The 18,475-nt window shown below is 46.3% G+C and overlaps 2 protein-coding genes across 2 annotated transcripts; one reads left to right on the forward strand and one right to left on the reverse strand.

The window, feature by feature from the left end:
- The first annotated feature begins 3 nt into the window (after positions 1-3).
- LOC135822487 (uncharacterized) lies at positions 4-2,287 on the forward strand. Its single transcript, XM_065335261.1, has one exon. It carries the CDS (start codon positions 367-369, stop codon positions 1,678-1,680), a length of 1,314 nt encoding a protein of 437 aa, XP_065191333.1. The 5' UTR covers positions 4-366; the 3' UTR covers positions 1,681-2,287.
- A 6,921-nt stretch (positions 2,288-9,208) lies between these two features.
- LOC135822488 (calumenin-like) lies at positions 9,209-13,252 on the reverse strand. Its single transcript, XM_065335262.1, has 7 exons — positions 12,868-13,252; positions 11,926-11,992; positions 11,579-11,705; positions 11,168-11,337; positions 10,920-10,980; positions 10,433-10,527; positions 9,209-10,011 (listed from the first exon to the last, which is right to left on the reverse strand). The coding sequence occupies exons 1-7, from the start codon at positions 13,104-13,106 to the stop codon at positions 9,790-9,792; spliced, it is 981 nt and encodes a 326-aa protein (XP_065191334.1). The 5' UTR covers positions 13,107-13,252; the 3' UTR covers positions 9,209-9,789.
- Between the last annotated feature and the right edge of the window lie 5,223 nt (positions 13,253-18,475).

Below are 18,475 nucleotides of genomic sequence, written 5' to 3' on the forward strand. Positions count from 1 at the left end.
TACACACTTGTCAGCAACTGTCTATTTTGTCTGAATGGCCTGGCAACATGCAATGTTCTCGTGGCCTTCACATGGACTGCTCTGCAAAACATGTCTGGTAGACTGTGGACATCCCAAGCCATCCTGCTCCATGATCAACCGGGGTGCTCTGTCTTGAGAAGCTCGCTATAAACAGCATAGGACGAGCATCCCTCAGTCAGTTTCAAGAAATTGTACATCCGAGGAACCACTGCTCCGGCAGCTATGCAGTAGGAGTCGACGACTGGTCTCCTTTCTGTCTTTGCAGTTGAGACATGTAAGGCAATTCAGAGTGGAGACAGGATCAGTAGTGAAGGAGATCTGCAAACAGCCAGGCGCGCGGTCATCATGCCTCACGATGGAGAGCACTGCTGGGTGGCACCAATGCTGACGGATAAGCTTGGGCTATTGAGCCGAGAGGCGCGCTGTTCACCAGTGATATCGACTCTGTATCCGTGCAAGACGAGCGGTGATAGCTCCCATTGTGTGCAAACTTCTGTAAGCACCATATCCCGTCTTGAGATTCACACATCAATGGAAACGCGGATCAATGAGTTGACAGTGCACTCCCAACCTCACTGTCCCAGCGATAGTGTAACAACAGAAAGGAAGAATGGTATTGAGGATGATGTGAGTGATGGAGAAGTGTTTACTGATGGTGAATGCGAACCGCGAAGGTGGTCGGAAGCAAGCAGTCCCGAGGATTTCTCCACTGCTATTAACTCCAGCGTGGAGAGCTTCTCTTCACTCACAATCTCATCAATGGGAAACTCAGAGGCATCCTCTACGGTTAACTGTGACAGCGCTGATGCTGAGACTAACTGCCCAGGAGTTGACCCACAACTGACCGATACCATCGGGATACCATATGCAGATGACAGCTGCACTGTCACCAAGATGCACACTGTTGCTGCATTTGGCAGCGAGGAAGGTCATTCAGCTTTCCGCATGAGTGGCACGGTCTACCGGCAGAGCCTATCACGGAGGTCTGCAGCAAAGCGCCACACGGTATCCTACCCATCAACACCGGAAACGTTCAGAGCGAAGAAGTCCATACTGCGCATGAGCAAGTCTGAATCAGATTTAACTGTCAGCAGTAAGTCTGTCTCGTTCTCCGATCCGCTCGTCAGCGGGCATTTCGAGATCCCGGCTCGAATAAGGAAAGCATCGCACAGCCCGCCATCGCGGTTCTCGAATCGTCAGTCCAGCTTAAGACAACAGCATTTGCTGCTCTTGTCTCTTCCATCTCCGTGTGCAGCAGCAGCAAACACCATTCCGCTGCAACATCGTAGGTACTCTCTTGATCAGGAACAGCCCAGACTCTGTGCAGACTTTTCCATTCAGCTCAGCCGTAACCATGTACGCCTTTCCGCAATGACCAACAGAGATAATAAGTTGCTAGCGTACGTGTGCGTCACCAACGTGTGCCTGGAGAAGACCGTTTTCATCCGGCTGACCCGTGATAGTTGGAACACACATCGAGACGTGCCAGCTTCGTACTCGCACTCCATTTCCGGTGATGTGGATGAGTTTGAAGCTGAGTTTATCCTCGACGGCCCAACTCATCGCCATTCGAAGGTCGAGTTTGCAGTGTGCTTCCAGACTGCCGATGGCCGCAGCTACTGGGATAACAACTACGGAAAAAATTATCAAATATCATAGCCATCGCGGCGAGAACCTTTCCCGGCATCACCCGTGCCCCTATGTTCTGTAGGGCCGCAGTATATACTAGTACAGCACTAACTGGATACACATTTATAGATTTCATTCTCATGCATGGCTTGCCAAATAATAATTACAGTATTATTATAGAATGCACTGTACGTGTTTTATTTCCTCGTCAACTAAAAATATATGGGAATAAGAATACCTGTTCAACATTTCGACAACAGAATATACTCAATATAGTCACATACTTCTTGAAATACCACATTTTGAAAGAATGTGTCTGCTAACTAGTTGCTATGTTGCCCATCTATCGTACAGATATTACCATGCTGATCTATTGCCTGCAGCTGTGTGCATCACGCGGCATGCTATGACAATGATGCTGCATGACTATACCGGCTACAGAACTACTTACAAGCTATTTAGTGTCCTTGCTAGTCGAGATCTGCCTGCTAAAATCTGCTGCTACAGAGTCTCTTAACTGAAATATGATTTTCTGGTGTAGTGACAATCTAGAACAGTTTTACGTTCATTCTTTTCATCACCATTTAGTCGTGGTTTTTAAAACGATAGGCTATTCAGTGATAGCCGCCGCATGCAAGACCTCTGAGAGTATGGATTTGTGTGCCAGAAAAGGATTGCATTAAACATCCGGTGGTGGGGGGGGGGGGGGGGGGGCAGATGCAGAACACTAAAAAAACGTTCACCCCATGTTATTCACGAGTAACTGTGTGATGGGGCAATCGATGAAGTTAGATATTCGTTTTGGAGGACATGCCAACACCGATAAATTAGTTGTACATCATATTGAATTCTTGCTGATGTTTGGAGGGACAACTCCACACATTACAAACCAGCAACATGACTTCAAGTTGTAGATACTGGCATACCCTTTGAGTGATTCGAAATAAAATGTCTCCCAGGTAGGCTCCGGCGGATTATGCTCGCGAAATCATGGAATTGTGCTTTCATGGATTCTCGCATTATGCTCACAAATTCCTCATAATATTATGCTTTGGCACGCGGGGATACATATCCACTTTGTTGTACTTTTGGAGCCTCAAAGTTCGGAAAATTGTGCCTTTTTGGTACTTGCAGGTGGCTATAAGTACATGTACATGTACAACAAAATACATGAGTATCCCCATACCAAGGTTCTAGGTGTCCATGCATGCTAGAGATAAACATGGAAAAGAGAAAACATTACTTCTTCAGTTCATTAGTTGACTCCTTTTTTTGTAAAAAGATTTTTTCATTACCGAATTAGTTTGAGTTACCTTTGAAAAGTATCATCACGGTTAAACTGTCTTCGCAATCGTCATATTCGCCCAAGCGTTGTCAACCTCACCCTGCGATTAATCAGCTCATCTCTCCCGTAGCTCCATCTCTACTTCCATCATGACCGAACTTCAACTATACCTCAATTTGTTTAATTATTAGAGCTACATTGTATATCCGTCCCGGCTGCGCAGTCATGGCTGCTAAAGTCCAGAGGTCATGACTACGTAACATGCCGAAGGTACATGTACATGTACATGACTGTATGCAGCGTTTTGCGGACTACCCGTCACTATCTCGTTCGCGCCGGGATCCCTGATAAAGGCGGATTCACTCGCATCTTCTGCTACATGTACTGTCTGTATCATTCAATGTGAGAAAGAACTTTGAAGGAGACGAGTTTGAGCATACAATACTGTATTGCCATTATTTCTACCCTGCTTTTCATTGAAAACACTATCTGCATGACCTCCGAACCCTTTACTGAGTAGAGTCTACCATGCAGACCACCAGCACTACTCAGGTGCATTGATCACAATTGTGTAGCCTACATACTAGAACTGTAGTACAATCCGATGTAGTTAAGCTCCTACCTCCGAAATGGGATGCCAAGTTATGCTCCAAATGTTCAACCACTAAATTATGCCAGTAAGTATGCCGGCATAATCCGCCGGTGCCTCCTCCCAGGTAAAAGCTCCTGTCTTCCTATTACTATCTAAATTGTCGGGACTGATTGATTTTCTCAAAGCTGTTCTATGCTGCCCGTGTCTGGAAGGTGTCTGCCACTGGGGCTAAACCGTGATTGACGGTGTCTTTTGGCTTCTTCCTACCAGGGAGTACTAAAAAGTAAAACCGTTTTTTTAGTACTCCCTGCTTCCTAAATCCCACGCCCTGGCCTTGGGTACGGGCTACACACATCTAAGCGGCCTCTTGCCAGCTGGTCGCACAGCTAGCTGTGTAGATTTGGTACCTATAGATCTACACTGCTGGCAACTGAAATCCGACCCCCTGAGTGGTGCGCTCACATCGCAAAGAATGTGAACCCACCGCTCAGATCAGGGGGTCGGATTTCAGTTGCCAGCACTGTACAAGGCATTTGTGTGGCCCCATTTCCCCAGTCTTTGACAGAGCAAATAATTAATTATTATTTCCACCCACATGCCTGCTCGTACTGCACTGCTGTACTTGTATACAAGTTGTAGTGTAGATCTACCTGTCCATGATTATACTCCCGCTAATTCATGATTGCGGACATGACCTTTGCACCGTTAGTCCTGACCTTTGAACTTGGAACTTCTTTCCGCACTGTACTTGGACTTGAATCGTTGCTTCTTTCAGCTTGTCCTTCTTCGAGCTTGGATTTGGAGATCAACACAGACAACAGCTTCAACTGTCTGCATGCCGAAAGTACCAGTAATGCGGTATGCATGGAAACAATTGGTTGTTGCTTGCCGTTCAATTTCGGTTCCGTTTCCATCTTGTCTCGGTTTCTGCTCGAACTCAAAGTCAAAACCTCTTCTGCAACACATTGTCACAGCTTTCGCAAAAGGCTTTATAGCCTTATACTTATAGGCCCTTGCGAGCAGCCAATCCGTCCCAATACGTGTGTTCAGCTGCAGAGACTCCGAGAGGCGAGAGCCATTGTCTTGCTTGAGGGCTGCCTGTTTGCCACGTGCTGCAAGCTATTTCAATCAAACCGTGACTTGAGCAATACCATGTCCGTGGCGATTGGAACGGAATGGGAATCTTCCCTGGTCACAGCCTTGAGCGGTGTTGCTCTGTTTGTCAACATCCTCTTCTGGGCATCGGGCATGGGAGACAGAATGGTAGAATCCATCCGGAATCGTAGAGATCGCATCCAGTTCAAGGCGCTGTTGCGTTTCGCATCCTGGGCCATGCAGAAGAAGTTCAACGACCAGAACAAGAACAGAAAGGCTGTACTGAAGCGGGTCAATACGTGGATGGGGAAAGATTCAACAGATATTGAACGGCGCCTTCCGTCAACGCAGCTGAGAGGCTTGACAAGTGACGCAAGGCGGCCGGGTGCGACGGTGTTTGACTTTACAGAAATCACCCCAACGGCTGATGGATCCGATACTGAGAGTTATTTCATACGACAAACAAGTGCGGGCACCACATGTACCGACTTAGTCACAGAGTGCGGCAGTTACAGTGATCGGGGAGGATCCACTGAAGATCCTATCGCAGAGCTCGGTGGAATGGATGAATAGAATGGCTCCTTGTATATATATATGCCATGCAACACAGAAAAACACAAACACTAACGCACGTAGGAACACATCCACCCACATGCAAGCACACACACACACACACACGCACACACACACGCAACCCCCCCCCCCCCCACACACACAAATACACGGCTAATTCTCCAGAGTAACATGACTGTACTAGTATTCTCTCCCAATCAGGGCCGACCAATCTGCTAATGCAAAGAGTATTCTCCTCTTATTCTCTTCTTTGCGAAAGGGTCAAATGATTTAGGTTTTATCCTCACAGCTCCACTGAGCATGAATTAGCTCTTGACCTGTCAACATGCCAGCATGAATAGATCGTATTGGTTCATTCCGTCTGACACGTCTGAATAATTCTCACCGATGTGTGCCAAAGTCATTATTTTTAACCCATGAACTTGCTATTCTCTCGAAAGTGTCGTATCCTTTGACACAATACGTATTATTGCATATTCACCATCTCCACTTTGAACAGTAACATGAGTAGCAGGAGATGACATGCAGTGCTATAACTGGGTGCTGGAGTCTTGTATGCAGTAGTGTTCGGGGGCAGTTGCGAGACCATACTTTGGTACACTTGTGCCTTTTGGTGGCACTACACTGAGCAGTGAGTTGTGCAAGACTGGGACAGTACAGGCTCAAGATCTTGCACGCAGTAGGGTTTGAAAGTGACAGCCCGGAGTCATGACAATGCTGACTTTTGGATCCAAGTATTTTTTGCATGGATCCATACATACGTCATGTAGAGGCGACGGTTTGATACCGGAACGGCTCGACAGCCAAATTTGTATAGACCCAAACCGACCATCCGCGTTGATTGTTCACTCGGAATATGTTTGTGGAAGGAAATTGGCATGTTGAAGTTTGCTCTGAGGCCAGAGTCAATCGAATTGACCCCACTCCTTTGTGTTGACCCAGTGCCTCCAAGTTCCCCAACTTTTCGCTTCAAATCAGAGGTGGCTCCAAACCGGACAGGTTTTAAAGTGCACGTCAAATTCACTCTGGGTCTGAAATTAGGTAATTGCTGTCGCTCCACGACGGCCAGTACAGAGTAACAATAAACCTTGTGTGTGCTTCCATTAGTTTTCATTGGTATAAGGTGCTTTATTGGCGAGAGGCGAGCCGCTGTTTACCTGCGACAAGAAGTTGATTTTTTGAAAGTCGTAAAGCTCAAGTCGCAGTGCGAAGCAACACGTCAAAACTCAAACGCATGGTATGGCGCTTCTGGTCATCGCTGAGCCATGAAATTTTGGCTCAGAGTATAACACATCGTAGTCTCACTGTGACATAATAATTATGTTTTCTAATCAAAATACCAAGAGAGAAAGTGAACATTGAGTCCGTTCCGGTTTGCAACCTATGTCCTATTTGAAACCGTCGCCTCTACATGTGTATGGATTTCCTTCACAGCAGGGTGACACATCCACATCCGCAGGGCCCGAGAATGACTGGACTGGGCCCTCACAATCGGGCACCCACTCCTGGTAAAGACTGAAAGATCACACATGTGTGCGATATGAGGGGCTTACTCGCCACATGCTGTACTTTGCTATGGCCAAAGAGCTAACCGAGAAATCGTTATTAAAACATGTCCCTATTTGTTGACTTCTGACGCCATTAATTTCAAGCCATACTCCAGATAAGAACATAATGGCATGATTGTATCAGATGAACTACAGTTCTGACCAGAGAAATCCAACCTCATGAATAGAGCAGCACTGCACTCAAGTGAGCAGAGCAGTGTTTGTGATCGGCTAGGGTCGCATAGCCCTCGGCGCTATCATACTCATGAGATTGGATTTCCTTGACCAGGACTGTAGCTGAGTGGTACGTCCTATGCATTTTAATAATACATATAAATTAAATTGAAAAATGAAGGACCAAAGGTTTACAAGCTATCCGTTGTTTGCCATAGTGTCCACTGAACTGACTAACAGACATAATCCAGTAGTTGACCTGGCTGGTACGAATACCCTCGAAACTCAAAAGTTCCCATCGTCACGGCTTGACTCTACTGAAATCCAGTGCTGGACATGCTTGATCTCAGTGCCCTGCAATGTAGCTACCCAGCTTGCTGCTGGGCCAAGGCCAAAGTTAGTATAGGCACTGTGACCCTCCACTACCCACTCACACAGCGGAAAATTTCGTTCGTGCAGTCTTTCCGAGCTACGCCACTGCACAATCCGTAGTGACTACCATTCTCCACCAGTTGGCATCCTCAAAATGCAGACTGATCCATGTGACTACCATAGAAGCGGGGCCAGCGGACAAGCCCATCCACATATAAGCCCACAACTGGGCACAAATCCCAGCAGACAAAGAGAGCACGCAACTCAGTGGGAATGGCATACACGCCCATGGATTTAGTTGAATAACTTGAATTTGTTTACGCTCATTTCGCTTCTTTGTTTTGTAGACATGGGCTAGCACTAGTACTAGGCTGTGTTTTGTTGATGGGTATCTTGCCAAGTTGAGTGGCTCGCGAGCCCATGTCCACATAATAAGCCTAACCGATAGACCTTTCGAATGAGATAAACCCACGGACGCATCTGCGGGATTCTACGGTATGTCGGTAGGCATTCCGAAGATGTGGTTACTATCGATGTTTTATCTTTGATCTTTGTACAGTACTACTTGGACAATCCTGCTGCGATGACTGTCCAAAAAGAAAGAAGAACTAGAACAGAACGTTCGAAAATGACTCCTCATAATGAGGCTACTGTTTGTTGTGCTTTCTTATCACTTACATAAATGTTGTCAAGAATGAGGTACACTTCAGAAGTGGTGCATTACAATCATGTACATGACTTGAGAAGTTTGATAAACCCAACTCTGTTTCAACTCAAATTCATCTTACATGTGTGACATGAGCCAAAGTGCACAGTTCATGCTCCAAGTATCGACAGTCCTCTTGTCACTTGTGAGCTATCCAGCGCCTGAGATGAAGAAAGCGCTGTTCTGCACCCTGCGATGGTATTAATTTTTGTAATGTCTACGCTGCTGAGCCAGCACGTTCTAGTAGTTGTAGCATCTTTCTTGGCGACGCTCTTTATCTCGAGTCACAGTGTCGAGGAAATAAAAGCAGAAGTAAAAATTCCTGGTAGATCTACCCAAGAAGCTAGCGACGCTATACAAGCTGTCAAATAAAATTAATAATAATTATTGTACTCGTACTGATAGTGATAAGTGATAGTGTGATCTACAATACACGTAGATCTACGTATTTTGAAGTAGACTAGACGACGGTACTCGTAATCATGGTAGATCTACAGTCAGTATTGATGACCACTAAACTCAGCGGACATCGCAGCGCGCGTCGTCATCTTCCCAGTAGATAGATGTCGTGTTGCGTCTTTATCGAAGAGTATAAAACAGAGAAAGTGTTTTTACTCCGAGTTTCACGCACTAAGCAATCATCAGAAAACTGTTTTCTGGTGATCGCTTAGTGCGTGAAACTCGGAGTAAAAACACTTTCTCTGTCCTCCTATTGTTTGAACCAGCTCTACCTCTCGGTATTGAGCACTCTCTTGGACAGCCTGGAACCTCTCTGTTTTTATCAAGAGTATAATAATAACCATAAGCCCCGGGGTGCCGGGGTTATATCCCTTGGTCATATTCATAGTTGGCAACATAATCATTGGTGTATGTCATTGATCCGGCCACACTCTTTGACAAAGAAATCAGTATCACATATCCAGCGGCAGCCCTTGACACTACTGTATATGAAGTGCCTTCGCATTGGATATATTTCTGATCGCAGTGAAGTGGAATTTGAGCTCATTCTGCTCCGCTTTGCAGAGCTAGAGGGTGTTCTAGGGAAAGATTGTGAAGCCAGCTGATTAGAACTCGAGTTATGCCGGAAACAAGGCAAGAAATTGGCTAGTATTCTGACCTAAATTTTAATGCAGGAAAAAAAAGGGTTTTAAAAACACAGCTCATCCCAGCACTTGCACTGCATACGCCGTACCAGCCATTTAAACTCGGGAATCTCTCATTGTTTTTAAGTAATTCTTAAATTAGGATACTAGTGCAAGGAATAGCAGCAGAAGATTGATTGGGACTGATTCGCAATCCCATTCTACGGATAGAGCAATTAAAGAACAATTGGTATACTCTAGTGGCAGCTAAAAGCAGCTTATAGGTGGCAAAAGCGGTAGGTCCCGACAATTTTATAGCGCATGTGAAAAGTGAGTGTGCTAGGCGGCAGAGCATAGTTATTTTGGTCTTTCTTTGCAAGGGGTTAATGGGAGAATGTAGGGTGGAGAGTGAGGGGCCGTGGGTCAGAAGAAACTCAAGAATATAATGTTACTCAAGGCAGGGGCAGAGGCTGACCAGCAGCTGGTCTAAGAGTAGAGACATTTGAGCAAACTGACAAATATGATATACAGCATTGCAGCAGAGATAAACAGTGGCACATGTTTACAGGAGCACACATCGAACAGACAAGCTGAGCTAGGCCATAAATTATAGCTGATAGCGTCTTCAGGATTTGCAAGATCGCATTTAAAATTTTTCTAAAGAGAGTAGAAATTTGTTTTTGAATATCGCTGTGAAAGGACATGACCAGTGTTTAGAACTCCTCGTGACGGTTCAAAGCCTCGCCATAGTCGGTGGCCTGGCTTCCAGCGAACAAGTCGTACTTGTCGACAATCTCATCAGCAGTCAGCTTGCCGTCCTTCTCGCCGGTGTCAGACTCATAGATGAGATGCTTGGCCTCGGCTTCGGCATGATCGTAGTCTGGGGGGATGATCCAGTCCTTGACCTCCTCACGGTCCATCTTGCCATCCTTGTTCTAAAACACACACACACATATGGTAGATCGAGCACAGCAAAACAAAATTAACATTCAGCTGGCTGGAAGCATGTGTAGCATGTATTTATCACCTTGGTATTACATCCCCCCAATTAAATTGCAAGCTTTGACACATAATATATAATGACCCGGGTATGCCAGAAAAGGACAAAACTGAAAGGCCAATGCGGCAAGAACTGGCACAAAAAAACGGCTCGGTGGTTGGAGCACCTAGAAGTTAACTATTAACCACCATTCACTCACTGTAACATCTCCGTTGGATTAGAACTAAAGCGATAGATCACAAGATGAGCACGAGGTCTGAACTAGACTCACAGCTGCATGTATGTGTGTCACTGTGTATTGTCATTTCGCGAATCGATGACAAAAAAGGACAATCAATGCGGAAAGAAGAAGTTACCTTGTCGCGATAAGTTCCGAACTGCTCACGTTCTGACTTGACCCAGTCAGGTTCAGTTGCACTGTCCTTGTGCTCGCTGGGCGGGTACATGTCATCTGAAGATTGTATGAATCATTCGAAATGCAAAACATAGCGATGTCAGATGATAAACACAACCATATTATCATCAAACTCGAAAGAGACCAGGAGGACCATTCTCCTGTATCCATGAGCCCTTTGCACAATGATACACATGCAGTCTGTGTCAGGAGCAACCTTTGAGACATGGAGAATCAGGTTTGCTATGTGCTCTATAAAGGAAAGAATGGGCCTCATTGTCGGCAATCTCTCATCGTCTATCCCAAACGGCTCAAACTGACCATTCACTACCATCAGATGTACATGGATGTCCATACTGGGGCAGCTGACTAACACAATGTTGAGATACAAACCAACATTCTGTGCTGCAGGAGAAATGCAACAGCTAGTGACAATTGTCCGGACTTACCAATGTACTCCTGAAGTGAAATGGAACCATCCTTGTCCTTGTCAATGTCCTCAAGAGTTTCCTGTAAGACACAAGAACCACAATTACACCCGATTAGGCCACCGTCATGACTGTGATCAACCCTGGTGACACCCAAAAGCCGGTGCATGCATGGAGTCGCCTAGCATATAGTCAACGTGTCTCCTATTGTTTACAATATACTTGAAGTTGCCTGCTGCACAAACTTCAATGCAATTTCTTTGACTTACATCCACAACTAGGACCTTCATGTGTTCGTACTCCTCAGGATGAAGGAAGGAAGCGTACTCCTCTTTCGTGAGGGACTGATCGTTGTTAGAGTCCGCCTTTCTCCATCTGTTCTGGTCACGATGGAAGAGCTTCTTGTACTGTGCGTTCTCTGGCTGCTCCATTTGTTGTTCTGTGAGTACACGCAAAGATGCAAAACAATCAAACGTCTCAAAAAGCAATCTTTTCTCCTGTGTATTGGTGCTCCCCAGGACATGGTTGTGAGGAAAATAGAGAAAACATCTGAAAACAATCTAAGCTCAGTACAATCATGCACAAACAAAAAAGGTACCTGCATATATGCTTCCACCAAGCCCATACTGAGAATGTTTTCTGTGAGTACAGTCTGGTGTGAAGGAAGATCCGAGCCTTACCTGTGAGCGGTCCGTATGTGGTGTTTCTGTACTCTGGCCAGGTGAGCATGCCGTCCTGATCAATGTCGTGAGTGGTCCACTGGCGACCCACGTCCTCCATGATGTAGCGGTGTTGAGTGAAGCGAACCTGCAACAAAGAGCAACAAAGATTCATTGATGAAACTCCATTATACAATGCTGCTGCTGCTGCTGCTGATGATGAAGATGATGACAGGACATGCATGATCACGATCACAACAGTATACACACCATAAGGCTAACTAGAATTTAGAAAGGCATGATTTGAAGACTTGACTCGTGCAGTGTGGATGATGATGATCGTGTAAGGACAAAGGACTCAAGCTTACCCAGTTTTTCAGCTCATCCTCAGTGACATATCCGTCCTTGTCAACATCAACACGGGGCACCAGTTTTCTAAAGCAAGCAATCGGAAAAAGAAGAACACGCATACACATATCTTGTAACGGTCTGACAAGAGGAATTTCACGAGCACCGCTGGTGGCAACGTGAATGTGAGAACTTTACTATGGTTACTTACTGCATGCGGATACAACTAATGTATTGTAACACAGCAAGTTGGACGTGGCCATTCAACTGAATACGGAGGATGCGCCGTGTTCATATTATATGAAGTACATGCATTACATGCCATGATGCATCTACATCTATCTCACTCTGTTAATCTTCAAATTCCCACCACGCTGTTCCCTGGTGTCTTCTTGGTCGGCACAGGCAACAGCGCAGCACTTGGTCTGATTGACAATCTATTGGTCTGCATTCGCCTGTTGATGACTGCAAACGTGCATGCTGACGCCGCTAGTGGACCGGGGTGCACTATTTGTGTACAGTGCTGTTTTTTAGATTTCACGCGGCAATAATCAGTTTGGCAAAATCACTACAACCTCAAATGATACAATCTAGGTTAACTACTAGGAAGGTCGAAACACAAGCTGTCCTGAAATCGAGTGTGCTTTACGTATGTTGGAGTACGACTGTACCGTCTGTAGACTGTACTCGATTACTTCACTCAAGCCCGAGGGGAATCCCCTTGTTAAGCCCGAATCGCGAAGCACCCAAGACCAGCCTAAACCCTCGCGCACCCCTACAATTTTAACCCCCTTCGGTATGAGTGTCATTTTTCAAGGGAAAACAACAGTCAAGCAGAATCCGTGAGATGTATTATTTCCAAGTCACAAATCACCCATCGCAACAAGCAATAATGGACAAGACCCGTGCAAGCTCACTTTAGATTGGCTAAGTTCAAGCAACACACAACAAATTAATCTTACCTCAGCCGCTCTCTAGATTGTTCTGGAGTCAACGCCTGGAATTTCTTCGCCTCCTCGCTGCCCAGGAAAGCGTCATGATCATAGTTTGAGTTGTGCTCTGATCCAGCGTGGTGCGCCTCATCAGATGGCTGCGAATCGTGCACGCGATCTGCTCCGGTGCCCTTTTTCGGACGACTCGGTAACGCGACGATGCACGCTGCACATAGCGCCGTTACACACAGCAAAGTTAGCGATCGCATCTTTAGACTTTACCAATGTATTCTGCTTCGGAAGAACGCGATCTAGCGATGAGAACAAAAGAAAGGTGAACGACTGGAAGCTAACAATGAGAGTGTAGATTTGGTATCGCAACCAATGTGTACTCTATCGGACTGACTTGACTTTGCCATGGATTTCTCGTCCCTTTTATTCGCCCAGGCAGCGCAGATTTGACGTGGCGTGTGCACTCCATCTTCGTTGCCTTGGCCGCGACGTGTCGCCTGGCGCATGCGTGCTGCTTTGTAGATCAAGCACCGACAACAGGGCGCTCTACTCTAGCTCCAGCGGGCTACTTGTGCCACGTGGTGTCCCCAGACATCGATCAAACGCTCGTGTTTTGTGGCAAGCGCAAGTGACTGTGTGTCACGGAATCCTGGTATGGAGACTCGAAAGAAGAGAGAGGATTTAGAGTCTGTAGACGTGGCGAGCAGGCGTGTGGGCGTCTGTCTTGACAAAGTGTCGGATGACAGTTGTCTGTCCAGCCCTGCGGCTGCATGCTGCTGTATGTACGGTCGTAGCTGTCATCGCCTCCCAGGTAGCTGTGCATTTCGTGGAGGAATCTCGCAGAACTCTGTGGAACAACTACGTCAAGAGCACGGCCTGGAGTCGAGAGGAATACTTCAACTTGTCGGAGGGAGTTGCGCATTGAATACTGCAGTACGTGTCTGCGCAGGATAGTATGGGGGAGAAAACGATGGCGAAAGCCAGATTGCCACTGTGGATCGCCACGTGGACAGCAAGCATGAAGGCATGGCATGGTCGACCGGTCGGCCACGTAATGGCACGTATAACTACTTTACGTCAAACAACAAAGAGTGTCACCCTGTCAATATTTTATTAGGGATCATCGTGAATGTGGAGAGAATAATGATGGATTTCTGTGGAATCGTCCAGGGTCGTTTTTTACATGTCATGTACAGGTATGTGCGGGAAAGTATTGTACATGTACATGTACAATACTTTGGTACGTACATGTAACTCTACCTGCCATTCTTCTGAAAGGGGGAAATCAACCACCAGTGACCACTCTAGTCTAGATGCGCAGCTGTCCAGTACTAAGACTTTATAGTAAGATGTTTCTCTCAGCATCCCTGCTTTTATGCCGTCTGCAGTCACGGATAGGCCTTTGCGGATAATGCCGGCAGAAAAATTGGCAGAATTCGGTACTTTTTCTGGTAAGTTTCATGCATGTTTGGTATGTGGATAAAAAAATAGAGCAGAATTCGAGGAATTGCCCGCCATAAGGTTTGTATGGTTCTGCCAATTTCACTGCTTTTCGAGCAGAATCTGCCACCTTTTCGAGCATTATCCGCCAATGCCTACTCGGTCACGGACCGTCAGTGGTATCTTTAGAGTAAAATAATAAGCTTCTATCACTATCTGTGAAGGTTGTAAGAGTACTGCCAGAACGTATGAACCACGGTGAACAGCACTCCTTCATACCGTATATGTATGAGAGAATTGCTGTGGAAATGAAGTAGAGGTAACAGAATTCCCAACACATGATCGAGAATACCGCGGTAAGTACATGACACATGTACAACACATGTACAACACAAGTACAACACAAGTGCCTACCAACCATCCCAATTTGGCCGGGAGTCCCGGGATCGTCCCATTATCGCAGGGCCAGGGTGGTACTAGGCACCCAAAAGTGCATTTGTCGCATTCCTCACTAGATTTGTATACATTTTCATACCTTGGTACTGTACAATGTATGTCTCGATCTCAGTTTGCAACGGCTGGCAGGTGTGACAACATCACACTGAAAGGAAGGACAAAGATGTTACGAGTTATGACTAACTGTCCACCAAAGTACTTGAACCCGATCATAATACAGTCAACGAGTCCGACAACAAAGCACACAACCGACGCCACAGGAGCTGAGCACATGTATTGAGACATCTCAACGATCTGACTCCTACAATGATTATGTACATGTACATGTAGCTCCAGCACATCTACGAGGCACACACCAGCAGGCAACAACCTTCCAACTAAGTTGGAAGGCTCACTGCTAGGAAAGGTCCAATGATTGAGGCTCACCACCCGAGTTTACACATGTATTCACCCTGAAAGGTGCGTATAATTGTACAATGGTCAATGTCCGTGGTACATTAGAAGGTCCAGTGGGCATACAAGTAAATAATTGTACCACCAGTAGTCTAGGCTCTAAAGATCATACTTTCATAGTCACCTCGCGAGACATAACAATATCAGTAGTGGCAAGAGTATAATAATTACTGTAAGCTCCCAAGGATGAAGTTGGTAAGCTCCCAAGGAGCTTATAATTATACTCTTGGCAGTGGGTTATGATCCTTTTACGCCAACAGTAGTAAAATGATTCACGACACACCAACAGCAGTTTACTGCTTGTCGCAGAAGAGCCTTTTGTCACACTGAAGAGCCGTATTGCCAATGTTGGCCACACTGCTGTTGATGTGACGAAGAACGTCGGCCGGAGAGTGCACCCCTCCCCCCCCCCCACATAAAAAGAAGAAATTGCTTACAGACTCTCGTCAAGTCTTGATATCACACGCGCATACGCAGTGGATCTGCTCGTAGTCGAAGACAACATAGCCCCGGCAAATTGATCAAAAACAATAATATTCCCATGTCACATAATCTGCTGAGACATGTGTGGCAACCAGGGAATAGTAAAACACCCCTCCCTGGCACCGTGGTAACTAACTACTGTTGTAGGTCGTGGGAACCGCAAGAGCCCTGTCCCTAACACTGCCTCTGGGGGTTATGAACTCTTGGTTGTAGTCAAGAGCACAAAGGAGCTTCATCATGACTCATGAGGGGTTAGGGGATGAGGAGGAAATCCTCCTCCTGAAGCTCCAAGTCAGGCAGAAAAATAGGCTGGATTTCTTCACTGACTGTCCGAGTGCTGAATATTTACAACATTTGGACAAACGAGTTTAGCTAGTTGACGGCTGGTCAACTGATTAAAGCCGTGGGTCGTGCTACAGACAAAGTAAAGTTATACCATGTGCTTCAAAGACAACACACTGAGTTTCACCAAGACAACAGTCATAACCACTGATTACGTAAGTGGATATGTAGTCTTGGTTTCATCAACGAGCATCACAACACGTTTTGCCTTTTTTTTGCCATTCCTGTCACTTTTAAAAAGTTAAACGCAATCATGTGGTTGCTCCCTGCATGGGAGCTCGCGGTTTTCCTGCCGACTTAAATTCTCACTTGACTGAGTCACGACTGCCATCCAGAACACACGAGAAGTCCATCGAACCTTCCACTCGGCAAACCTGCAAGAAAGCACCACTCCCTGCTCAATAGTCAATACACAGTGTTCCGGGGAATTCACCCCTCATCAGTTGAGCTTGAGTAGGCTGAAGAAGATTGTGCCTGAAGTCAAGAGCACCACTTATACATGTATAGTGCTCTCCATGCACAAACATCACTTGATCACCAGGGATACAAACTTACAGAGACGCTCCGTTTCCAGCGTGACAAACAGCTCGTGAATAATACCAGATAGCAGCGTGAGTCAGTGTCGCTCATGGAGGTGCCGAACAAGCGCTGAGGACCGTTGGCCATTCACAACGTTGTTGCCTCCAAACCATCTAATTCGCAAGCCCGGGCTGGGGACAACAATGTGAAAACTGAAGAAGACTCCGTAACTCGGGTTGGTGCGACTTCGGCGATACTTGGGGAATTGTGTGTTGCTCCCTACATGGGAGCTCGCGGTTTTCCTGTCGACTTGACTGACTCACGACTGCCATCCAGAACACACGAGAAGTTCATCGAACCATCCATTCGGCAAACTTGCAAGAAAGCAACATTCGCTGCTAAATACGTCGTGTTTCGGGGAATTCACCCGAAGTCGCACCAACCTCTTCTTCACATAATTGTTGTCCCCAACGCGGGCTTGCGAGATGGTTTGGAGGCAGCAACATTGTGAATGGCCAACGGTCCTCAGCGCTTGTTCAGCACCTCCATGAGCGACACTGACTCACGCTGCAATCTGGTGCTCACGAGCTGTTTGTCGCGCTGGAAACGGAGCGTCTCTGTAAGTGTGTACATGTATCCCTGGTGATGTTTGTGCCTGGAGAGCACTGCACTATAACCAAGAGTACATGAAACCCTTTTCATGTACTCTTGCTATAACTACTTGTATAAGTGGTTCTCTTCAGGCGCAATCTTCCTCTGCCTATTCAAGCTCAACTGATGAGGCAAGTAAACTCCTGAAAAAAATTAAAGGGGAAGTTAAGGCAAAAATTAAAATTTCACCAGTTGTAGTCTTCGGGGTGCTGAGTCGAATGGTCGTGGTCCGAGGAAGCTGAGACGCTCCCTTCCTACTTGAATCCCAATTGAACTCGCGCACTTCCACTGAAACTGGGTGACTGCGCCCTACTAGATGGGGATTTGTATGCAAAATGTCACTAAAAGCGCCATTTCGTTCTTATAAAAGCACGGATGACCGCGATTGGCCCATATGTTGTAGTCTTTTGGACGCCGAGTCGACTGGTTTTGGTCCGAAAAGGCTGCGATGCAGCGTTCCTCCTTTATTCCCAATCGAACATGGTTGAACAAGCGGTCACGTGCTCCTGGGTGCCCAAATCACCTGGTCACCACGCCAGCAGGCGACAACTTACTTTCACACCAAGGTTCAACTCGAGTGACAGGACTGCACCCAAAAAAGGTCAAACAGGCTAGTAAGTTGTACCCTGCAGGCACGGTGACCAGGTGACTAGCGTACGCAGGAGCACGTGACCGCTTGTTCAACCATGTTCGATTGGGAATAAAGGAGGAACGCTGCATCGCAGCCTTTTCGGACCAAAACCAGTCGACTCGGCATCCAAAAGACTACAACATATGGGCCAATCGCGGTCATCCGTCCTTTTATAAGAACGAAACGGCGCTTTTAGTGACATTTTGCATACAAATCCCCATCTAGTAGGGCGCAGTCACCCAGTTTAGGTGGAAGTGCGCGAGTTCGATTGGGATTCAAGTAGGAAGGGAGCGTCTCAGCTTCCTCGGACCACGACCATTCGACTCAGCACCCCGAAGACTACAACTGGTGAAATTTTAATTTTTGCCTTAACTTCCCCTTTAATATACACCAGTGCAGTGTGTTCATGAGTCTGCATTTATTTATTTTGCATGCATGCTAGATACAGTAGGTACCGAGTACATGTACATGAAGCATATTACACATATACTCCCCCCCCCCCCAAAAGAAACTGGCTGAGTTGTATCCCCATAATAGAAGCCGGGATTGAAAGTACTTGCCTTGGTAACGAACGTGCTCAAACACATCCAGTTGAAATAATAGTCTACCGGAATTTCAGAATCAGGGAAAACTGCTGCCTGCTATCCAAAA

This window comes from Sycon ciliatum, chromosome 8, assembly GCF_964019385.1.
Source record: "Sycon ciliatum chromosome 8, ocSycCili1.1, whole genome shotgun sequence".
NCBI classification, from domain to species: domain Eukaryota; kingdom Metazoa; phylum Porifera; class Calcarea; order Leucosolenida; family Sycettidae; genus Sycon; species Sycon ciliatum.